Source organism: Microcebus murinus, chromosome 1 (genome assembly GCF_040939455.1).
Source record: "Microcebus murinus isolate Inina chromosome 1, M.murinus_Inina_mat1.0, whole genome shotgun sequence".
NCBI lineage: Eukaryota > Metazoa > Chordata > Mammalia > Primates > Cheirogaleidae > Microcebus > Microcebus murinus.
Genome location: NC_134104.1, coordinates 158063133 through 158086941, shown reverse-complemented (window position 1 = coordinate 158086941; position 23809 = coordinate 158063133). Strand labels below are relative to the sequence as shown.

The window sequence follows — 23809 nt, the reverse complement described above, 5'->3', positions numbered from 1 at the left end:
TGATTTTTTCCTTTTCCTGTATCTGGTATAGCATTTACAGGAAACTTAATAAGAGTCATAGGTAGAATCAGAAGGTAACAAGCAGCCTAATCAGCCAAAAAATCCTTTGCATGCATCATTATTTTTTTTAATCAGACTTACAATGCATTTACCCTCTGTATCAATAGTCAATTGAACTTTATGGTAAATTTTATTTGAGGATTACAAAACTGATACCAATTCAGAATTTAATAAATTTAATTTTTCCTCTGGACAATTAGTCTCCATAGGTATAACATCCTGAGGAGGGCATAAATTAAACTTGAGAAACATTTGATCTTTAATATTTTAAAGGCAAAGTTATAAAACTAATTTACCTACAACTTGTAGCAAAATATAAGCATTATTAACAATTAAGCTAAGGAGGAAATTTAGTAATTTATAGTAAGGTGGCTGATAAATTACTCATTATATTTCCTTTTGGATAAATCCATAACTGATAAAAATTATACTTAGTAAGTTCTAAGTCTATAGGAAGCAGAGACAGACTTTTATGATTGGGATGGCTATCTGCAGCATGTGGCCTGAAATGACGGAGTATCTTATTTATTATTCCTTTAGGCTTTTGTGTGTCCCTCCTTAATCTGGAGGGTCTAAACTAATTCCATCCCTCAGAATTGGCCCTTACAATCTGGCACGCCCCCTCTTCCGCGATATTCCCTGGGCTTAGAGGGAGGACATTTTAACAGGGCTTTGGCAGATTCTATGGTTTTAAGGTCCCAGAGATCAGGTAAACTTGCTAATTACTTAAAATTTGTCAGGACTCTGGAAAACAAAATAAAAGAATTAGTAATGTTTTAAATAAAGAGTCTTTATATGAAAATTTAGTTCCGTCTCATGAGGTTCGAATTAGCTATACTTATGGTCATATCAGATTTTTAATTAAAGTCTTGGAACTTCGTTTTCTTTTAGTCCAGTGGCATACATAATCTCCAAAGTTATTAGAAACCAGTATTTAAGTGGATTTGTCAGTCCTTTCCATGGCCTTTACTTGAAGAAGCAAATTTTAGACTTAGCCAGAAAGAATCATTTTCTGAGATGAATCAAAGTAAAATAATAACTTAAAAGATAAAACTTGACCAGCCATGGTTACAGAGTCCAAATTGGTTATTTTGTGACATATAGCAATTTACCTAATAACTATAATCATTACTGATAACACATACCAAGACATGTCAATATTTTACAATACTAGTATATTAATAATATACTTATAAGTACAGCCCAAAGAAAGTTAAACACCATTTTATATTTGACAATGTTCCCTGGATAGTTTTGACACATTAAAATAAATCTAAAGTCTGTCTTAGACTTTTGGTGATCCTAATGTGTAAAAAGCTAGTTTAAGGTCAAAAGGCTGGATTTAGAATTTAAGTTTTGGAAAGGTTGTCAAATATCAAAGGCTTAAAGCATTTGTGCACATATAATTACAAACCACTATAAAATAATTTAACAAAGAAATAGATATCAAATAAATCTAAAGGTGATAAAGTTATATGTATACAAATCTTAACCCTTTTTTAGTTTTTCTAGTTAGTCAAAACCTAATAAAGAGAGCACAGGGATTATCTGACAAAGTATAAAATGTTTTACCAAAGCATAAAATGCCAATTACCAAAATTAAACAAAAACCTTTTGTACTACACTACCTTTTATATTAAAAGGAAAAAAAAATCATGTTATAAAATCAAAATGAGTACACATCATGTTATTTCATTAAGAGTAAATTAATATTGACAGAAATCTTTGTTTTAGCCAAAATTTTTTAATAAATTTTTTATAAACTTCATTCTCACCTGCACGTACCACAAACCATTTACAAAACATACCTTAAAACTTTCGATTTTGTCCTAACATTCCCTTTTTCTAAATAACGATTCATTTTAGGACAAAAATTTCATGCAAGATCCTTTCTTTACATTATTCTTTCTGTTTAACCTTTCTTACCAAAATATATTTCTATATTCATTGTCCCTTTACATCTTTTTCTTACACAAGTGGAATTTTGTATTTTCTTTCTAAATTTATTTTGATTCAGCCCTTATTAGACAAAGTTACACATTTTAATAAGAACATTCTGTTTTATATTCTTTGGTACACCTTATATGTAGAATTACATACAATGACTAGAATTTTTATTTTTAGTAACTTTAAATTTTAGTGAAAATTTTAAAAAGTAGGAAGTCATGAATTGTTTATCCTAAGACACTTGTCATGAAACAAGATTGTAGGTTACTGTAAAATTATAGCCAAATTAATAATTTGAATATATATATATATATTTTTTAAGTACTAAAATCCTATTTTTTTTTAGAGAAAGGAGACTCAGTGTCTCAAACAAGTATAAGACCTAAATAGACAGACTGCAGTACAAGTTAATAAGGAAGCTGAATCTGTGTCTTTTTTACAGTTTATTAAAAGATGAATAAAAAATCTTGTTATTCCTATTAATATCATATGACAATTTAGTTTAAAAGAGAAAACCAAATTTCATTGTGTTAGTGTACTAATCATCAAAGTTAATTTTAATAAAATCTTATAAACAAATCAATCTAATTTTAACCTATAAGACTATAAGACTTTTATAAACCTTTTATAACCTTTAACTTTTATATCCACTTAATTTTTAATGATCATTTACATATTGGATAAGTAGTTTCAAAAAACCAATTAAACAAAATAATGGACTTAAACAGAACTCTAGAACAATTGGGCCTGACTTACATTTTATAGGACATTCTACCTCAAAACCACTGAATACACATTCTTCTCATCAACTCATAGGCCATTCTCTAAGATTGACCATATCCTAGGACAAAGCATATCTCAAACAATTTTTTTTTTTTTAAATAGAAATTATACCGTGTCTTTTTTCAGATCACAATGGAGTAAATGTAGAGATCAACCCTAACAGGAACTCTCATTTTTACACAAAATCATGGAAACTAAACAACCTTCTACTAAATGATCACTTCATAAATGAGGAAATCAAGATGGAAATCAAAAGATTTTTTTTTTTTTTTTAACACAAGTTATCAAACACAAGTTGTCAAAACCTGTGGGACACAGCTAAAGCAGTCCTGAGAGGAAAGTTTGTTTCCATAAATGCCTATAAACAAAATTATCTTTTAACAAACTAATACTTATGCTGTATAACATTTTATTTATTTATTTATTTATTATTTTTTTTAAGGCAAGCATGAAAATTAGGTTTATTGAGGAGAGAAAGCTAGGATTATAGGGCAAGAGCAAGATATAGGTTTACAGAGCATGATACATATGCCACAGATGACAACGGGACCCATTGTCACAGCAAAGGGAAGGTATAACAAAGGCGGGGGTGGGGTGGGAAAAGAGAGTTGGTGATGGTCTCAGTCTTCTTCTATAGTCTATAACATTTTATTAAAAGAATTTTTGTACAGAGTTGTTCTTCTTTTATCTAGAAGTTTTAATTACACGTACTAATCATAATGTCAACTCTTAGAAAAACTTAGGAAGTTAAATTAACTTTGAACTATTAGTCACCAATTGTATTAGTATTTCTAAATATAAGGCTATGAAGGTATAAACTTAAACTTATATTTAAGAACTGATGTTTTAGTATTTTACCTTATAAATGACCCATTTCTAAGGGACATATAATGACATTTTATGATTATTTTTTAACTTAACATGACTTTAAGATTTATTTGTATTTATTGCATTTGTATTTACCTAATTCATCTATATTAGCAGCTTACTTAGATCCTAGCTATTAAAAGTTTATGTTACTTTATTAACCATTTTTATACCCTGTAAATTAGATATATATAACAGAACACGGATTAAAATACAAACTCAAATCTTATCAGAAACAATAAGCATTTAAATAAGACTTGTTATTTTAAACAAAATATAACATCACTTCTAAATTTTGTAAACATAGTAATCATTTTAGAATATCTTGTTTAAAGGTATTTGCTAATTAGATCCTTCCAAAACATCACATCCCCAAACAAAATCTATTGGCATCATAGGGGAATGTCTCTGGCACCCAAAGTTTGGGAGCAAAGGCCACTGTTCTCCTAAAGGCTTGCTGAAAATCTACTGACATTAAAAGTAATAGGATTAATAAGAGAAGGACTTAAAACTTATACATGGATGTTTTTAGAATGAACACAAAGATGCAGGGGAAATTGTCCATTTTTCATGTTTAAAGTATGGACAGCTGTGTAGAAAGATGATTGGACAAAAAGGATATGAGCTAATTCTAACAGGCTTAGTGGCAGAACCAGCAAGGCATTTTATATTTAGATTTTGCTTGGCCTCTTGAGTGTGCATTTTTCCCTTTTGGGTGTAGGACAAAGCCCTTTCTGGCATGGGGTTTTACAGTAAAACAAAGTAAAAACAAAGTAGGTCAGATAATTGCTTTATGGGCATTTTACATGAATAATTTTAGGTTTTATGGCTAGCTTTAGGGAAGAATTGGCACAAGAGGTAAGCAAGGTCAGAAAATTTTGCTTCTGAAGCCTTTATTTTAAGCTAGTTTTTTTTTTTTTTTTTTTTTAATCCCATCAACATAAGATCTCCTGGCTGTAGACTGAGGAAAAAAACTTTCAGCACCATTTGTTAGCACCTCAAACAATGATACAAAGTGGTAACATGCTTTTTACATGAGGTTCAAGATTAAGCTGTTAAAAAAAAAAACAAACTATCTAAATGGTCTCAAAACAATGTTTAGTGCATAAACTTGAGCACATTTATAGAGTAAGATTACTTTGAGAGTCTCATGGATTTTAACCATCATTCACTTTTTATCTTAAATTGCTATATAAAAATTAATAATTTAGAATTTTTTTTTAGGCAAAAACTCTATTACAGTAACATAATGTAATCATAACCAGCTAGATTGTAAAGAGTAGGACAAAAATAGACAAGACCAAGGTAAAACTAAAGCTTTCAATTTAAGTTCTTTACAACTTTCAGGACAACTTTGAATTCCTAACAGTACTGTTAAATGAGTTGAACACACCTTGTGCACCTCTCTACAGGCATTGAATGAGTGGAGGTAAACTATTTCTGCAGTTAGGATTAAAAGACCAAAACCAAAATTTTTTTTATATACCTTTAACGATTAAATTTGGATTTTTTTTCCTCTACTTGGTGTTTTATTTAGTCTAATTTGTTGACTCAGGTACATTTGCATTTTTACCTTAAAGTTAAACACATAAGTATTTTTGTTGGTAACCCAGATTCAGTTAATATCATTTGACCAAATATTAAATGTACTTAACAAAAATCACCCATTACATTTTTATCAAACCTTTACACCTCAAGAACTTAAAAATGTCCAGTAAAAGCCAGGCAAAAACAAATGTATGCTGACAGTTTGAAAGCATTTTTACTATTACTTTACTAATAACACCTTATTTATTAATAATAACACAGCTTATTTACCAACAGTTACTAAATTCACATGAAGCATTTGGGTTTAATTTATGAGCGCTTCCTTAATTTTAAAACAGTCTGAAACCTATAAGCACAAACATGTGATACATGGACAGACATAAAACATACCCAAACATATACACTCTCTCAGACGCATACATACACACAAAGTTCTGATAAATTTTACCTTAGAATGTTAGCCATGAAATGGTAACACAAACTCACCAGTCTGTAAAAGAAAGCTGGATCTAAATTTCTTCTGATGAGACTGGAACTTGTACACCTGGCAAACTTTAGTTGACCTGATAGGTAACTTAATTAGACCTGTGGATCAAAGTTTTGGGTAAAGCAGTTTCTATGGCAGTTTGATTTTTTTTCTTCAGTGCAAAATGAGTTTTTTATGTTAGCATTTTAGCTAGAACTGGCTGCAAGGTCTCCAGGCAGCCTTTCAATTGTAAATACCACAAACAAAGAGTTATCTTAACATCACTAGAAAAAGTTAGCAGATTTTAGAGTAGCCAGAAAGGAAGAGAGATAGCTTGAGACATTTTAATAGTGGGGGGTCGACCATTTCAGCTCTGAATTTTTCTTGATGTAATTTTGCCCTTTCTTAAAACCTTGTGCACAAGAATTAGCTATAACCAGCTGGAGCCCTAGAAAACCTGGCATGCCTTTGAATCTTTTCGTTTACAAAAATACTTGCAAGTAGAGGTACCACAAACCAACTGGGGTGCCCCCAAAAGAGTCATTTTCCTTGCCCTTCCTCTTTTTTTTTTTTTTTTTCTTCAAGGAACCGAACTGTGGTCTAGGGTTTGGTGTCGTGGATCACAGTGTGCTGCTTGTGGGTGGGGCTCCTCAATGTTTCACCATTGAGTCGGTCCCACCCTCTTACGTGTCTCAGTTTCTCTCTCGGGGGTCTAGTACCTCCGAGAGGGCTCAAAACGCTGAGTGATCAGCTCTTATGTGCGTTTCCTGAACGAGCCTTCTTTTAATTAATTTGTTGGGGGGTTCCCTGTGGGGCTACTCGCGCCTTGGGGAATCGCCCCAGGCAACTCCCATTCAGGGCCCTGGTCACCCAGAGTTGCCTTAGGTCTGGGAGGAGTAAGCTGCCCCTTTTCTTCAGAGCTGAGAAACTCAGTCTCTCATCTATCTACAAATAGGACAGTTGGGTTCCTTGCCAAATGCGCAGACAAGCCAATTGAAACTAGTTTTGAGAGGAAAAAAAAAGGCAACGGAGAAAGCCCTTTAGAGTGCACCTCCAAACCTAAATTAGGATCCCAAACAACAATTCCTAGGAAAAGAACCAGCTCAGAATAAACCAAGACCATCAACCAAAAGCGGGAGGTCCAGATCTCAGGAGGACTTACCAGTCCCGCTGAAGGAGAAGCTCGGAGTCGGAGGCCTAAAAGGGCCATGCCGGTACCTGGCGCCGAGTCCGCGCTGCTCCTTAGGCGGTCCTGAGTCTTCTCTGAGATCCTGCCGACTACGCCAAAATTGTCGACGGAAAAAAGCCAAACTCTGTAAAATAATTTTAAAGAGATTTATTCTGAGCCAAATTTGAGGACCATGACCCGGAGCCACTGCCAAGAGGCCTTGGGCAAGTGGACTCGCTGTGGCTGGGTTACAGTTCAGTTTTATACATTTTCAGAGAGGCAGGGGTTACAGGCAAAGTCACAAATCAATACATGAGAGGCATACATTGGTTTGACCCAAAAAGGTGGGACATCTCGAAGCGGGGGCTTACAGGTTATAGGTGGGTTTAAAGATTCTTTGGCTGGCAATTGGCTGAGAGAATTAGTCTTTATCTAGAAGACCAGAAAAGATATGCTTACTTTAAGATAAGGGTATGAGCACTCTGGGAGGTCCAGACAGGAGGACACTTTAAATTTACAATAGGCGCCTGCTAGGATGTTTTAAGATGGTTTAAATTTAAGAATAGGCATCTGCTAGGATGCTTGAGTTAAGACAGGGGCTTCTTATCTTTTAGGTGATGTTAATGCCATACCAGAATCAGGTCAGGAAGTAAACCACTGCTTCGTTTGGTTAACAAAAGCCGCTTAGTGGGAATTTACTGTTTGTCAGCCTAACCCTGCTGGCCTCCTTACCATTTGCCAGCCTAACCCAGCTGGCCTCCTTAGGACAGAGTTTTTAGCAAAAAATTAGAGTTCAGTCCTCACAGCACTCTTATATGTATTATATACTGTATTCTCACAATATAGTAAGCTAGAGAAAAGAAAATATTATTAAGAAAACCATAAGGAAGAGAAAATATATTTATTATTCATTAAGTGGAAGTGGATCATCATAAAGGCCTTCATCCTTGTCATCTTTTGTTGAGTAGGCTGAGGGAGGAAGGAGGAAGAAAAGGGGTTGGTCTTGCTGTGTTGGGGGTAGCAGAAGTGGAAGAAGTGGATGAGGTGGAAAGGAAAGCAGGAGAAGCAAGTAAGCTTGGTGTAACTTTATGGAAATACATTGTAATTTTTGTTTGGTATTTGGTTTTTCATTTCTCTAAAAATGTTTCTATGTGGGACCAATCCTTTCACTGATTGCTTTAGTTTGCTTTAGTTTCAGTGCCTGTGTTATAGAAGGGTCCATGTTGTGAAAGAAGTCAAAAGCAGTCTTGAATAATTGGAACCCTTCTGCCAGACTGTGTAATGTCAGTTTGTTTTCTGATTCTTCTACATTTTCTTTCTTGTTGTCTGGCACTGGTTTGGAAGCACTCATCTCCATCAAGTTGTTTTCTGTTGTCTGTTAGCTCTTGAATTTTTCCAAGATCCTTATCTTAAAACTCTTTACACCCCCCCTCCGCCCCCAATCTATATCCACAATCTCATGATTTTCTTGATTGGCTCTTTTGTAAATCCTGTGAAGTCATGCACAACACCTGGACCCAGTTTTCTCCAGCAGTAATGTATTGTATTGGGCTTGATGATTTTCATGGCTTTTTAAAAAAAAAAAAAAAAAAAAAAAAAAAAATATATATATATATATATAAAACAACAGTGGTGTCTTTGATGGTGTAATCTTTCCAGACTTTGATGATGTTCTTTCTGTTAGAGTTCTTTTCCATAGCCTTGACAATGTTTTCCATAGAGTACCATGTGTAATGAGCTTTAAAGGTCCTTATGACCTCCTGATCTAGAGATTGAATTAAGAGATGATGTGTTTGGGGGCAAGTAGACCACTTTGACACCTTTGGTGTTGAACTCATGGGGTTCTGGGTGGCCAGGGGCACTGTCCGAATGTCAAAAGAACTTTAAAAGGCAGTCATTTACTGTCGGGGTACTTCCTGACTTGAGGGACAAAGCATTGATGGATCCAAGCCAGAAAAAGGGTTCTCATTTTTCAGGCCTTCTTGTACAAACAAAAGAATGGTAGCTTTTGCCTTCAAGGCTTGGGGTTAGCTTTATATTAATAGATAAGGGCAGTCCTGAGCATAAACACAGCAGCATTTGTACAAACAGTAGAGTTAGCCTGTCTTTTCCTGCCTTAAATCCTGGTGCTCACTTCTCTTCCTTACTAGTAAATGTGCTTTTGTGGCATTTTTTTCTAGAATAGGGCACTTTGGCCTGCATTAAAAAACCTGTTCAGGTAGATATCCTTTCTCGATGATTTTCTTAATGGCGTCTGAGAACTCATCTGTTGCCTCTTGTTTGGCAGAAGCTGTTCTCCTGTTATCTTGACATTTTTAAAGCCAAACCTCTTGCTAAAATTATCAAACCATCCTTTGCTGGCATTAAATTCTACAGCTTTAGATTCTTCCCCTTCCTTTGGCTTTAAGTTGTTATGTAATGACTTTGCTTTTTCTTGAATCATATTAGAGTCTATAAGTATGCCTTTCTTAGAACAATCCTGCACCCACATAAAATCTGCATTTTCATTATGAGTTAAAGGGTATTTCGCAAAAGGTACAAGGATTTTGCACCTGCTGATGTGGCTACAGCAGTGGCTTCACGAATTTTTATGATGGATTCCTTTATCTTGAAATTGCAGGCAACTGCTGCTGCAGACCTCAATCTACCACACATGTCAAGCAGTTCAGCTTTTTCTTGTAATGTAATGACTTTTTTTGCTTATTGGGAGCACTTCCAGCATCACTGGTGGCACTTTGTATGGGTCCCATGGTGATATTCAAGCTTTACAGTATTGCACTAAACATGATGAAAAATATGTGAGAACTGCTCGAGATCACTTTTTACTGTGATAAGCAATTTGCTGGAGAGACGAACTGTTTGCTTGGAGATAATTGGCCTCACGTGGGGTTTTAATGGACACTCACCACACTTGAGCTCACTTTGATAGCAACAGGAGGTAGCTGTGAAATTATTACAGTAGTACGGTATGTACTGCAGTTAATTTATGCAGCTAATACTACATCTTTATGTTAGTTTACATTTCTCTTGACTGAGAATGGCACCTTGTACAGTCTGTGTGTGTTTAAGTTTTGATAAATTTTAACCTTGCTTAATAGATTTGTGTGTGTTTTATGGTAATAAATGATGAAATACCCTAGTATCTACATATATTTTATGCATTTGTGACTTGATTTTTTCTTGAGTTTTTCAGTATTTCTAGGCTATGCAGTTTGTTTGCAAGTTTTTTCAAATTGTTGCAAATCTCCAAAAATGTTTCCAATATATTTATTGAAAAAATCTGCATATAAGTAGACCTGTGCAGTTCAAATCCATGTTGTTCAAGGCTAACCTGTATATATTTATTTATGGTCTGTCTACCCATGCTAGATTATGAGAGCCATGCGAGCAGGCTTTAAAATAATTTGCTCACCTAGAATAGGGTGCAGCATATCATATGTGCTCCATAAATATCTATTGATTAAAAAAGAATTCCATGGAAGTTCATAGTTTTACTGCTATTGATTCATAGAGGTTTTTTTTTGTTTTTTTTTTTTACAATAACTGTTGTTAGCTTGTAATATAAATTCTAGAGAATGGCAGTACTCATTTGTATATTCTGTTCCTAATGGTGGGAAGAACGGCATTACAATTCACATCCTCCCTTTAGGTAAGGTCATGGGACTGAATTTTCCTTCATGGAACACGGATAAAAGGTATGTGCCACTTTCAGGCCTGGCCCATGAAAACCTCCCACCAATGATCCTGTACATTGGACAATTTGAGAAGCCTTTTGTTGAAGATGGCAGAACTATGTGATGAAATACTCTTGGTTTCATAAATTGAAACTCTCACAGTGGAGAGTTGTCTACTGATTAGGAATACCTGTTTGGACTTTATCTGAGTGAGAAATAAGTATCTGTTGGATTAAACAACTAAAATTTGTCTGTTAAAGCATAGCATTACCTTAATACAAACTAGTAATAGCCAAAGTATTTCCTTTTTCCTTCTGTTGCTTATCCTAATGATAACTCAAATATTCTGTCTCTTTTTTGTCATTGGTTTCTATATTTGAAATGAAAATAATGTTATTTAAAAGCATAGTTGGAGGCTGGGCGCGGTGGCTCATGCCTGTAATCCTAGCACTCTGGGAGGCCGAGGTGGGCAGATTGCTTGAGGTCAGGGGTTCGAAACCAGCCTGAGCAAGAGTGAGACTCCTGTCTCGACTTTAAATAGAAATAAATTAATTGGCCAACTAACATATATAGAAAAAATTAGCCAGGCATGGTGGCACATGCCTGTAGTCCCAGCTCCTTGGGAGGCTGAGGCAGCAGGATTGCTTGAGCCCAGGAGTTTGAGGTTGCTGTGAGCTAGGCTGATGCCACAGCACTCACTCGAGCCTGGGCCACAAAGCGAGACTCTGTCTCAATAAAATAAAATAAAATAAAAAAATATATAAAAGCATAGTTGGCCTGGTATGATGGCTCACACCTGTAATCCTAGCACTTTGGGAGGGCAAGGCCAGAAGATCGCTTGAGGCCAGCAGTTCCAGACCAGCCTGAGCATTATCATGAGACCTCATCTCTATAAAAAATAGAAAAATTAGCCAGGCATGGTGATGCACACCTATAGTCCCAGCTACTCTGGAGGCTGAGGCCAGAGGATGGTCATCCCCTTTCTTTTTATGGCCGAATGATACTCCATTGTATTAGATATATCACATTTTATTTAGCTATTAATTATTTAATGGACATTTGAGTTGTTTCTACCTTTTGGCTATTGTGAATAATGCTGTTATAAACATTTGTGAACAAGTTTTTGTTTGGACATATGTTTTCATATGTCTTCTTGTGTCTTGGGTGTATATATTGAGAAGTAGGATTACTGGGTCATATGAGAACTCTGTATTTAACATTTTGAGGAATTGTCAGACTGTTTTTTAAAGAGGCTACACCATTCTACATTCCCACCAACATTGCTCCTATGTTTTTATCACCACCAGAGTAGTAGAGTCACCTGACAATTATAGTTCTTTAAGGGCTGTAGGTGGGCACTCACAAAGGGGACTGGAAGTATGGCAGACAGTGTGAGGTTGACCTCTCTGTTGCCTCTTCGCCTCCTTCTTGCTCTTGCTTGCTTACTTGGTGCTGACTACCCTGGCCTCCTTGCTGTTCCTGGAACACAACTCACATACTCTTACTTTAGGGCCTTTGTGCTGGCTTTCCCTCTGCCTAGCGCACTCTTTCCATCTGTAGCTCCTTTACGCCTTTGTCCATATGTTGCCTTCTCAATGAAGCCTCCCCTAGCCATCCATACCCTATTTAACTTTCCACCTGCCCTGTCACCCTCACGCTACCCAGCTCTATCACCACATTTAGAAAAAGTACTATACTTTCTTTTTTTCTTTTGAGACAGAGACTCACTCTGTTGCCCAAGCTAGAGTGCCGTGGCGTCAGCCTAGCTCACAGCAGCCTCCCGAGTAGCTGGGACTACAGGCGTGTGCCACCACACCCAACTAATTTTTTGTTTCTATTTTTATTTGCCCAACTAATTTTTCTGATTTTTAATAGAGATGTGGTCTCGCTCTGCTCAGGCTGGTCTCAAACTCCTGACCTCAAGCTATCCTCCTGCCTCAGCCTCCCAGAGTGCTAGGATTATAGGCCTGTACTTTCTTCCTCACACTAAAATATAAGTCTCATGAGGGCAGAGATTTTGGTCTGTTTTCCCCACTGATATATTTCTAATATTTCAATTAGGCCTAACACATAGTAGGTTTCTAGTAAGTAATGAATGAATAAATAACTTTCCATGTCAATAAATCATTATGTTTTTCTTAAAATTAAATTTTATTTCTTATTTTATTCATTATTTATTTCATTTCTTAAAATGAAATTCTAGTCATAGAAGCAAACATACAAATATGTTCTCATCATAAAAAGTTTACCCAATATAGATGAAGTAAAAATTCTTTTATATCCTGCCCTGAATCTCACTTTCCTAGAGGATAACCACTGTTAGCAATTTGGTTGTATTCTTCCACACCATGTTAAAGGTATCAGTGTATAAATAGGTGTATTTATAGACATGTAATTTGGTTTTTGTATTTTATATAAACAGGTGTGTTTTATATATATATTTGTGTGTGGAAGGGGTAAAACGGTCTACTGTCTATACCCAAACCTTTTTCATCATCTCAATATAAACTCTGTAGTCATTAAACCAGGCGTCCTCAAACTACAGCCCACGGGCCACATATGGGTGTTTTTGCCCGTTTATTTTTTTACTTCAAAATAAGATTCTTGCAGTGTGCATAGGAATTTGTTCATAGTTTTTTTAAAACTATAGTTCTCCAATGGTCTGAGGGACAGTGAACTGGTCCCCTGTTTAAAAAGTTTTGAGTACCCCTGCATTAAACTGTCTGATTCTTTTAAACTCTCATCTTATGGATGTGCCATAATTTATTGATTGATATTTAGGTTTCCAGTTTTTTCCTAGAACAGATATTGCTACCATTTTGACTCTTGCCACTTTGCACATATGAAGGTGTTTCTTTGTATATGCTCTGGAAGTAAGAACAATTTAAACTCTTTCTTTGAAATTGTTATGCTACTTATTTCCTTATTTTCTCTGGATATTTTTCTAAAATAGATATTGGAAGTGGAATTGGTGAGTTGTAGAGAATGCAAGTTAAAATTTTTGATAGAATAAAATTTCTCCTTAAAAGGGTTGTATCCATTTATGCTCTTCAACTGGTAATGACAACTTCCATTTTTCCATATCTTCACCCATATTGGATGTTATTAATCTTTCATTTTTGCCAATCTGGGTGAAAAATAACTTATTTTAGCTGTTGAGGCTGAATATATTTTTATATGAATTTGTATTTGTATTTCATTTGTATTTCTTCTGTAAAATTCCTGTTCATACCTGACCTTTTAAAAATTTTATTTTCCTGTCATTAGGTTTGGTCTGTCTTATTTATTTGTAGACACTATCTGTTATTATGGCTATTAATATTTTGTTTATTATATGTGCTAGAAATAGTTTCCTCTATGGCTTATCTTTTTTTTTTTTTTTTTTTTTTTTTTTTTTTTTTTTTTTTTGAGACAGAGTCTCACTTTGTTACCCAGGCTAGAGTGAGTGTTGTGGTGTCAGCCTAGCTCACAGCAACCTCAAACTCCTGGGCTCAAGTGATTCTCCTGCCTCAGCCTCCCGAGTAGCTGGGACTACAGGCGTGTGCCACCATGCCTGGCTAATTTTTTTCTGTACATATTAGTTGGCCAATTAATTTCTTTCTGTTTATAATAGAGATGGGGCCTTGCTCTTGCTCAGGCTGGTTTCAAACTCCTGACCTCAAGCAGTCCGCCCGCCTCAGCCTTCCAGAGTGCTAGGATTACAGGTGTAAGCCACCGTGCCCAGCGTATGTTTTGTCTTATAAAGTTGTTTATGGACCAGGTGAGATGGCTCATACCTGTAATCCCACTACTTTGAGAGGCTGAGGCAGTAGGATCACTTGAGGCCAAGAGTTTGAGACCAGCCTCGGCAACATAGTGAGACCTGTCTCTACAAAAAAAAAAAAAAAAAAAAAGGCAGGCATGGCGGTGTATGCCAATAATCCCAGCTACTTGGAAGGCTGAGGCAGGAGGATTGCTTTGAGCCCAGGAGTTTGAAGTTACAGTGAGGTATGATCGTGTCACTGTACTCCAGCCTGGGTGACAGAGCAAGATCCTGTTTCTAAAAAAAGAAAAAAAAATTCGCTGATTGGGAAGTTGTTTTTTTTGAGACAGTCTAACTGTCTAACTAGAGTGCAGTGGCATTATTTTAGCTCACTGCAATCTCAAACTCCTAGGCTCAAGTGATCTTCCTGCCTCAGCCTCCCAAGTATCTGGGACTATAGGTGTGCCACCACCCCTGGCTAATTTTTTCTATTTTTAGTAGACTGAGTCTCACTGTTGCTCAGAGCTGGTCTCGAACTTCTGATTTCCAGTGATCCTCTCATGTGAACCACTATGTTGGCCTGACAATTGGAAGTTTTAAATGTTTGTTTAGTCAAATGTATCCACTTTATGGCTTCCTTGTTTAAGGAAGTCTATGTTATCCCAAGGTTATAACCATGTTCACTTATGATTTCCTTTAATTTATTTGCTGTCTTGTTTTTCTCTTTTTGTTTTTTTGAGGCAGTTTCACTCTGTTGCCCCAGGTAGAGTGCAGTGGTGTTGTCTTAGCTCACTGCAACCTCAAACTCCTGGGTTCAAGCAATCCTCTTGCTTCAGCTTTCTGAGTAGCTAGGACTATAGGGGCGACCTGCACCACCTGGCCAATTTTTCTATTTTTACTAGAGACTGGGCCTCACTATTGTTGAGGCTTATCTCGAACTCCTGAGCTCAAGGAATCCTCCTGCCTTGGCTTCCCAGAGTGCTAGGATTACAGGCATGACTCACTGTGCCTGGCTCATGATTTTCTCTTTTAATTCACCTGGAATTTATTTATGTGGCAACATACAGTAAGGTTCTGATTTTTTTTTTTAAACAGGGTTTTGCTCTTGTTTCTCAGGCTAGAGTGCAGTAGTGTCATCGTAGCTCAATGCAACCTCAAACTCCTGGACTCAAGTGATCTGCCTGCCTCAGCCTCCCAAGTAGCTGGGACTATAGGCGTGCACCACCACACCCGGCTAATTTTTCTTATTTTTTGTAGAGATGGGGTCTCACTATGGTGCTTAGGCTGGTATTGAACTCTTGGTCTCAAGTGAGGATCTAGTTTTTTCTCCTTCTGAAATGGATAGCTAATTTTTTAAAAGTATTTATTTGCATCCTTCCACAACTGATGTGGATTTCTCCTTATCACAAACTACACTCATAAAAATATATTTGTTTTTGAACCTCATTCTACTTTATTGATGTATTTGTCTTTTCTTGTGCTAATACATTATTTTAATGTTTTGATAGAAGGAACTTGCTTTATTATATATCATCTTTTACATAAATGTAATTGGATTATGCATTTTCTCTTTTAGATACATTTTAAAATTAGTTCATCAAGTTGAGTAAAATACCCTGTTGGGATTTCGATTGGGAAGAAAAACACTTCTCTAACAGTTTTTTTTTTTATTTAAAGACAGGTTCTCATTCTGTCACCCTGCCTAGAGTGCAATGGTATCATCATAGCTCACTGCAACCTCAAACTCCTGGACTCGAGTGATCCTCCTGCCTCAACTTTCCAAGTAGCTGACTACAGGTACACAACCACCCCTGGCTAATTTTTTCTATTTTTAGTAGATGCGGTCTCACTGTGCTCAGACTGGTCTTGAACTCCTGACCTCCAGTCATCCTCCTGCCTTTTCTTCCCAAAGTGCTAGGATTACAGGCATGTGAGCCACTGTGCTGGGCTTCTAACATAATTTTTGGTTTTTTTAGTCTTTTGCTCACTTTTTGATGATTTATTTATTTTTATTTCAGAATATTACCAGGGTACAAATATTTAGGTTACATATATTGGCTTTGTCCTGCCCAAATCAGAGCTACAAGCATGTCTATCCCCCAGTTTTTAATGGTTATATATGGTACATTGTATGTTTGTGCTATATTTTACTTAACAGTGTCTCATTGTTGGTCCAAAATAATCTTTTAAAAATATTGGCTTCATTATTTGGCTTTTTCCTTCTAATTTAGGTTATTTTTGAATTCCAGGTTTTATTGAAAACTTAGTGGTTTTATAAATTTATTAGTACCAGTTTGTTCAACTTAGACACATATGCCCTTTGTTGAGTTTACATAATCATGAAAAAGTTAAGTTAGGGTCAGACTTAATTGAAGTGATATGAATGGCTAAGATTTGTCTGTGTGTGTGAACATTGCACTAAAACTTGACTTTATCAGACTGAATTTTTAAAAATTTCCCTAGTCAGACATATAGCAATGGGTTAAAAACATTAGCAGCAAACAACCTAATGAAATAATAGAAGATTCTACCCTTAATAATCAAATTACATTGACATTTGACAGATGGAAGCACAATGTTTAGTTTAGGTAGTCAATAGGTTATGTAGTTGAGGATTGACTATTGTAAAGAGTGAAAGGCCCACAGAAATCTATACCTCTTGGGGAACAGAAAATATAGGGAGATGTAGGGTGACTCTATCACTAATTTTTACTGTAAAGGGCAAGGTTAACTGCAAATCGGAAAATGGAGCATCTGATTTGCTGAATTGTTGCAGTTACCATATTTAAGAGCATACTTGAACTTATTGCTCGACTTAAAGCTGTTGAGTTGAGGGGTAGGTGTAGAAATGCAAACGTTTCAGTAGGAATTTTTCTGTTAACTGTCTGGTAAATATTTATTAAATTAAAGCATTTTCCTCCAACCACCATACATATCAGCAATCATTAGAGCCACACTGAGTTCTTGTCCTTCCCTTTAAAAGTTATGTGTGTCAGACATGTTAATCATTTGGCTGAGGATCCTTCCCACAGAAATCTCTCTTATGTTATTGTAACTTCCCTATGCAACAGTCTTAGTGTTGTTCTTAGCTTTGAAAACAAAGTGCATTAACATGAAGCCAGGTTACTACTAGTAGGCTTAGAGTGTGGAACCACATGTGTGATCTAAAACAGGATGGAAGGTAAAATTTTGTGTAACTATTGCTCAGATGACTTTTAGATCTTTTTAAAGATCAGTTAAAATATAATTATTCCATGATGGTTTCATTTACATTTATATGTTACTAAAAAAGAAATTGCAAATTAAGTTTGTTTTTTTTCTGCCTGGGTTTAGTTTTCGTTTTTCATATTTTACTTCAAAGCTTGTTTTGTCCAATTAGCTTTGCTTTTAAATTTTTATTTATCTTTCTTAGAAGAGTTTAAAATTTCTTCTGGCTTCAGTGAGTTTTATTAGAACCCCCTACAAACATCTGGGCACCTATTTAATAAAATATTATATAAGATGAACAAGATCCAGATCACTAAGTTCATGAGAACTTATTTAAATAAATAACTCTTAATGTGTTTTGGTCAATACCAGGGGAATGATAATACCAAAATCAATGATAAAATAGATGAAGACAGTACAACAATTTAATATGAATAGGAAATAAAGAAAATAAGTAAAAAGTGAATTGTATTTTTATATACTGAGCCCTTGGATATTTTACTGTGCTTTTCTTACACACATAAAAAGAGAGCAAGCTAGCAATAAAGAGAGAGAGAGAGAGAGAGAGCTAACTGATGTTCTACAGCAAGACTTAAGCTTATTTCTCATGATCCTATTAAGATGATGAACTCATTTGCTCATTGGCTAAAATCAAAGTGATGATGTAAGATTGAAAAAATGTAACAGCCTTAGTTTTTCACTACATAAGACTTGTATTTCTCCCACCTCATGTCTTTTGGCTTTGAAAGTTCGTTTGTTATTCTTATTATATTTGCTCCATGTGTCTCTCTGTACCAAATACTCTAGGGTGTTGCAAAAGTTTATGAACATGGAACAGTAGATGACATCTTTTTTTTTTTTTTTTTTTTTTTTGAGACAGAGTCTCGCTTTCTTGCCTAGGCTAGAGTGAGTGCCGTGGCGTCAGCCTAGCTCACAGCAACCTCAAACTCCTGGGCTCAAGCGATCCTGCTGCCTCAGCCTCCCGAGTAGCTGGGACTACAGGCACGAGCCACCATGCCCAGCTGATTTTTATATTATATATATTAGTTGGCCAATTAATTTCTTTCTATTTTTATGGTAGAGACGAGGTCTCGCTCAGGCTGGTTTTGAACTCCTGACTTTGAGCAATCCGCCCGCCTCGGCCTCCCAGAGTGCTAGGATTACAGGCATGAGCCACCGCGCCCGGCCAGTAGATGACATCTTTAAAGCCTAGTGAAACAACAGATATTTGTTTAGCACTGGCTTTGTTCCATCAAACCCATGTTGGAGTGTCAAGACTTCATTTGTAGAGATGATCCACTAAATTAATGCCATAGGGGCTGGGCTCAGTGACTCATGCCTGTAATGCCAGCACTTTGGGAGGCCGAGGAGGGAGAATTGCTGGAGGCCAGGAAGTCATGACCAGCCTGAGCAACATAGTGAGACCCTGTCTCTAAAGAAAGCAGAAAAATTAGCTGGCTGTGGTAGCATGTGCCTGTAGTTCCAGCTACTGGAGAGGCTGAGGCAAGTGGATCGCTTGAGCCTAGGAGTTTGAAGTTGCAGTAAGCTATGATGACGTCATTGCACTCTAGCCAGGCAACAGAGTGAGATTGTATCTTAAAAAATAAAATAAAATACATAAATAAATAAATAAGTATATAAGTAAAGTAAGTGCCAAAGGAAATTGGACCTGTCAACATTGCATAATAGTTAACATTAACCCAGCATTTACTACATAGCCAGCTCTATGCTAAGTGCTATTTATGGATTATTTTGCTTAATCCTCATAGCAGTCCTGTGAGGTAGGTACAGTACTGTTAATCTTTCTTTTACAAGTTATACAGTTGGCACAAATTCATTTTTCAAAAGCACATAGCCAAGTAAACAGTGGACATGGGATTTTAAAAAGTTAATATATATAATATTGTCCTTTACTTGCTTATGTAGCTTTGTACATGTGTGTGGATTCAAGACTAGTCTATACTCCCAAGTTCTATCATTCTTCTGCCTTCCTTGTCAGCACCAGATATTTTTAGTTACAAAAATTTTACCAATCTGAAAGGTAAAATAAAATTTAAAGAAGTATATAATTAAAAATGTCTGGGCATGGTGGCTCATGCCTATAATGCTAGCACTTTGGGAAGCTGAGGCGGGAGTATTGGTTGAGGCCAAGAGCCTCAGCAACTGGCCTGAGCAACATAGGGAGACCCTATTTCTAAAAAAATGAAATAGAAAAAATTAGCTGGGCATGGTGGTGCACACCTATAGACCCAGCTGCTCAGGTGGCTAAGACAGGAGGATCGCTTAAGCCCAAGAGTTCAAGGTTGCAGTGAGTTATAATGACGCTACTCTACTGTCACCTGGGCAACAGACTAAGACTTTGTGTCCAAAAAAAGAAAAAGTTTATTTTTTTATTACTATTAAGATTGAGCACATTTTATGAGTATTAGCTCTGATTTTTTAAATGTGGTTAATTACATATTTTGCCCATTTTTACTTTTTTCCTTATTGAATTACAAGAACTTGCATATGGAAATTAACCTATTATCTTTTATTTTTATAATTTTTCTTTTCTTTTTTTTTCCAGACAGCAAAGTGAGATTGAGACCTATTATCTTTTATATGTTACAAATATTTTCACCCATCTCATTTGTCTCATTTCATTTATGTTGTCTTTTGCCACTTAGAAGTTTTATACTCTTCTTTTTTCTTTGCTATCACTCCATTATGACTTCTTTGTTTGGCTCCAGAGTGATCTCTGTGAAAACAGATTTGATCATTTCCTTCTCATGCTTAAAAAAGCCCACACAGCTGCTTCCAGTAGAAAGGTAGGATAATATAATATAGTGTTTGAGGACATAGAATTTAGGCATTTTGCTTGGTTCAAAACCTAGTTCTAAGGCTGGGCGTGGTGGCTCACGCCTGTAATCCTAGCACTCTGGGAGGCCGAGGCAGGTGGATTGTTTGAGCTCAGGAGTTTGAGACCAGCCTGAGCAAGAGCAAGACCTGTCTCTACTAAAAATAGAAAGAAATTATCTGGACAACTAAAAATATATAGAAAAATTAGCTGGGTGTGGTGGCACATGCCTGTAGTCCCAGCTACCAGGCTGAGGCAGGAGGATCGCTTGAGCCCAGGAGTTTGAGGTTGCTGTGAGCTAGGCTGACGCCATGGCACTCTAGCCTGAGCAAAACAGTGAGACTCTGTCTCAAAAACAAAAGAAACAAAAACAAAACCTAGTTCTGTTACTTATTAGCTGTGGGCCCCCCAGGCAGGTCAGGTAATTATTCTGTACCTGTGTCCTCATGATGATCATGGTTACTTCGTGGAGTTGTTGGGGCTCTTAAGTGGGTTAATATGTTTCCATGCTTAGAACAGTGCCCAACACATAGTAAAATCCTTAGTAATTCATAGCTCCTATTATTCCTTCTTTTCCCATCCAATCTGTTCTGTACCAGTATTGGTTCACATGCTCCAGCCACAGTGGCCTTCACTTCCTTTCCACCTTAGAGCCTTTGTATATACATATTCTTTCTTTTATCCTCTTTTTTTGGTAACTTGTTTCCCCTTTAGTTTCAGCTTGAATATCGTTTTCTCAGGGACACTGTCAGTGACCTCTCAGTTTAGGTTAGACCTGCCTTTAGGTTGTCATAGCACCTAGTATTTTTTCTTCATAGCACTTTAAATAATTTTTTTAAATTGTTGGCTTAATTTGTCTTTCCCCAGTTGAAAATAAGCTTCATGAAAGCAGAGCTCATGCCTCTCTTGATTGCTTTACCCCTAATTCCCTAAAATAGTGGATGGTAGTGAGCTGGTATTTGATAAAACATCAGTTTCACAGTTTGGATGTTTTGGGTTTGGGGTAGCAAAGTAAACTGAGGGAAGAGCACATTTAGAGGCTTTAAATGTCACTCTCAAGTTTCTTTTCTTTCTTTCTCTCATACTCTCTCCCTCTATTTCTTTCCTCTTTTCCTTTCTTTTCTTTTTTTTCAACAGGGTCTTGCTCTTTTACCAGACTAGAGTGCAGTGGCACAATCATAGCTCACTCACTGTAACTTTGAATGTCTGGGCTGAAGTGATCCTCCTGCCTCCTGCCTGGAGTAGCTAGGACTATATAGGCACTTGCCACCATGCCTTGCTAATCTTTTAATTTTTGTAGAGGCAGGATCTCACGGTGTTGTCCAGTTGGTCTTGAACTTCTGGACTCAAGCAGTCCTCCCACCTGTAAATGAAAGAGGGTACCTAATCGCACTTCTGTAGTTTTCTGTATTGTTGCCCTTGTGGTTGGTTTATGCCATGCCTTCCTATAGCATTTCTTTTCCCTCTTTCATTTATTCTTTCTAATCTATTTGGCATCTATTAAAATAATGCCTTACTTAGATTGTTTTATAGATATGTAAAGAAAGAAAAAAAGATTAATTCATGCTGCAACATGGATGAACCTCAAAAATATGCTAAGTGAAATAAACCAGACACAGAAGACCAAATTGTATGATTCCTTTTATGTGAAATGTCCAGGAAAGGCAAAATCTCTAAAGATAGAAACCATATTAGTGGTTGCTTGGGCTTAGGGGTGGAATGGGGAGGAACTGTGAGGAGGCATGAGGTTTCTTTTGAGGGTGATGGAAATATTCTAAAATTAAATTGGTGATGGTTCCACAATATGGTGATGGTTCCACAACTCTGTAAATTTACTAAAAATTAGTAATTTGTATACTTAAAATGAGAAATTTTAGTATGTGATTTATATCCTAATAAAGAGTAAATGGGTTCAGAGCTTATTTGGAGATTTTTTTTAAGTTAATATAATTGTTGACTAATATAGTTGATATATTTGGTTCTGCATAATATTCTAAATAGATGAAATGGAAAATTAAATAAAGTAATATACTGTATCCTGACCCATATTCATTGAGTAAGGCAGACCATTGAAAGCTAACTCTGCCCTCCCAGGAAACTATTAGGAATTGAGGTTTTTGTGGATAGGAATTATGGTTAAGTATGGTAATCTTAAGTTTACAGGGTAATGGTGCATGTATATGTGAATTTGTTATGATTTTTTAGATTCCTTATCAAGATCTTGATAGCGCTTACTTTCTACACACACGAGTGTGTGCACACACACAAACATAGACAGAATTTTCAAAATTAGTAAAGATAGGTGTGTGTGCACCACGTGTAGCGTATGCACTTGTAGTCTCTCCTGTACTCAGGAGGCTGAGGCAGGAATGTTGAGGCCAGCCTGGGCAACACAGTAAGACCTCCATCTCTTAAAAAAATGAAAAATGATGTTAGTTTTTTCCTCTTATCCCATTGATTCTGTTTGTTTTTGTTTTTGTTTTTTTTTTTTTTTTTTTTTTTTTTTTTTGAGACAGAGTCTCGCTTTGTTGCCCAGGCTAGAGTGAGTGCCGTGGCGTCAGCCTAGCTCACAGCAACCTCAAACTCCTGGGCTCGAGTGATCCTTCTGCCTCAGCCTCCCGGGTAGCTGGGACTACAGGCATGCGCCACCATGCCCGGCTAATTTTTTATATATATATCAGTTGGCCAATTAATTTCTTTCTATTTATAGTAGAGACGGGGTCTCGCTCTTGCTCAGGCTGGTTTCGAACTCCTGACCTTGAGCAATCCGCCCGCCTCGGCCTCCCAAGAGCTAGGATTACAGGCGTGAGCCACAGCGCCCGGCCTGTTTTTGTTTTTATCACATCTCTCAACTCAGCCAAGAGTTTTACTTTTATGAGTAAACACTCTTGCACTTCAGGCTGTTGATGTATTTTTTTTGATTTTTCAGCACTTTCATTTGGATCCTTGGATGCCCATTGAACAGATGCTTGAAACCTGCAAGTAATCTTCAGATTGTGACAGAATCGTAGTCCTTTCTTTGTGTTGGAAGGAGATAGCTCATATGCTGTGGATATGAACGGGGAGCAGCAGCTTGATGCAGGTATTGGTCCTACTGAGCAGAATTTATTCTCTGGAGTACAGAATGATATTACTTGCCTATGTTATTTATTATATTGTCTGAGTTACCCTTCTACCACTGAACTTGAAGCTTTTTGAAGTTTTGAGTGGTTTTTTATTGCCATCTCCTGCACCTAGCAAAGAACCTGGTGCTAGGGGCTACTAATAATGTTTGCTGAAGAAATAAATAACAATTATGAACAGACTTTAACATTTAAATTTTGATAGTTACTTTCTAATTATTTTGAAATAATTATGGATTCAAAGAAAGTTGCAAAGATGGTAGGTACTTACTAGCAGGTCCTATATTCTCTTCACCAAGTTTCTCCTATTAGTTACATCTCATATAACTTTTATACATTAGAAAATCCAGGAAGTTGATATTGTTATAAACTGTGTGTAGTTCTGTCAT

The 23809-nt window shown here is 36.4% G+C and overlaps 1 protein-coding gene across 5 annotated transcripts in view; it reads left to right on the top strand.

Annotated features, from left to right (window-relative positions):
- SFMBT1 (Scm like with four mbt domains 1) overlaps positions 1-23809 on the top strand; it is a 165745-nt gene that overhangs the window by 63664 nt on the left and 78272 nt on the right. For 3 of the 5 annotated variants that reach the window (XM_076008480.1, XM_076008476.1, XM_076008482.1), the window contains 2 exons: positions 15933-16052; positions 23228-23380. In XM_076008480.1, the coding sequence (XP_075864595.1) occupies positions 23353-23380 (28 nt within the window). In that variant the 5' untranslated portion in view covers positions 15933-16052; positions 23228-23352. Of the gene's footprint in view, positions 1-10017; positions 10535-15932; positions 16053-23227; positions 23381-23809 lie in introns of those variants that run through there. The other 2 variants (XM_076008483.1, XM_012771581.3) reach the window with 2 other exon arrangements.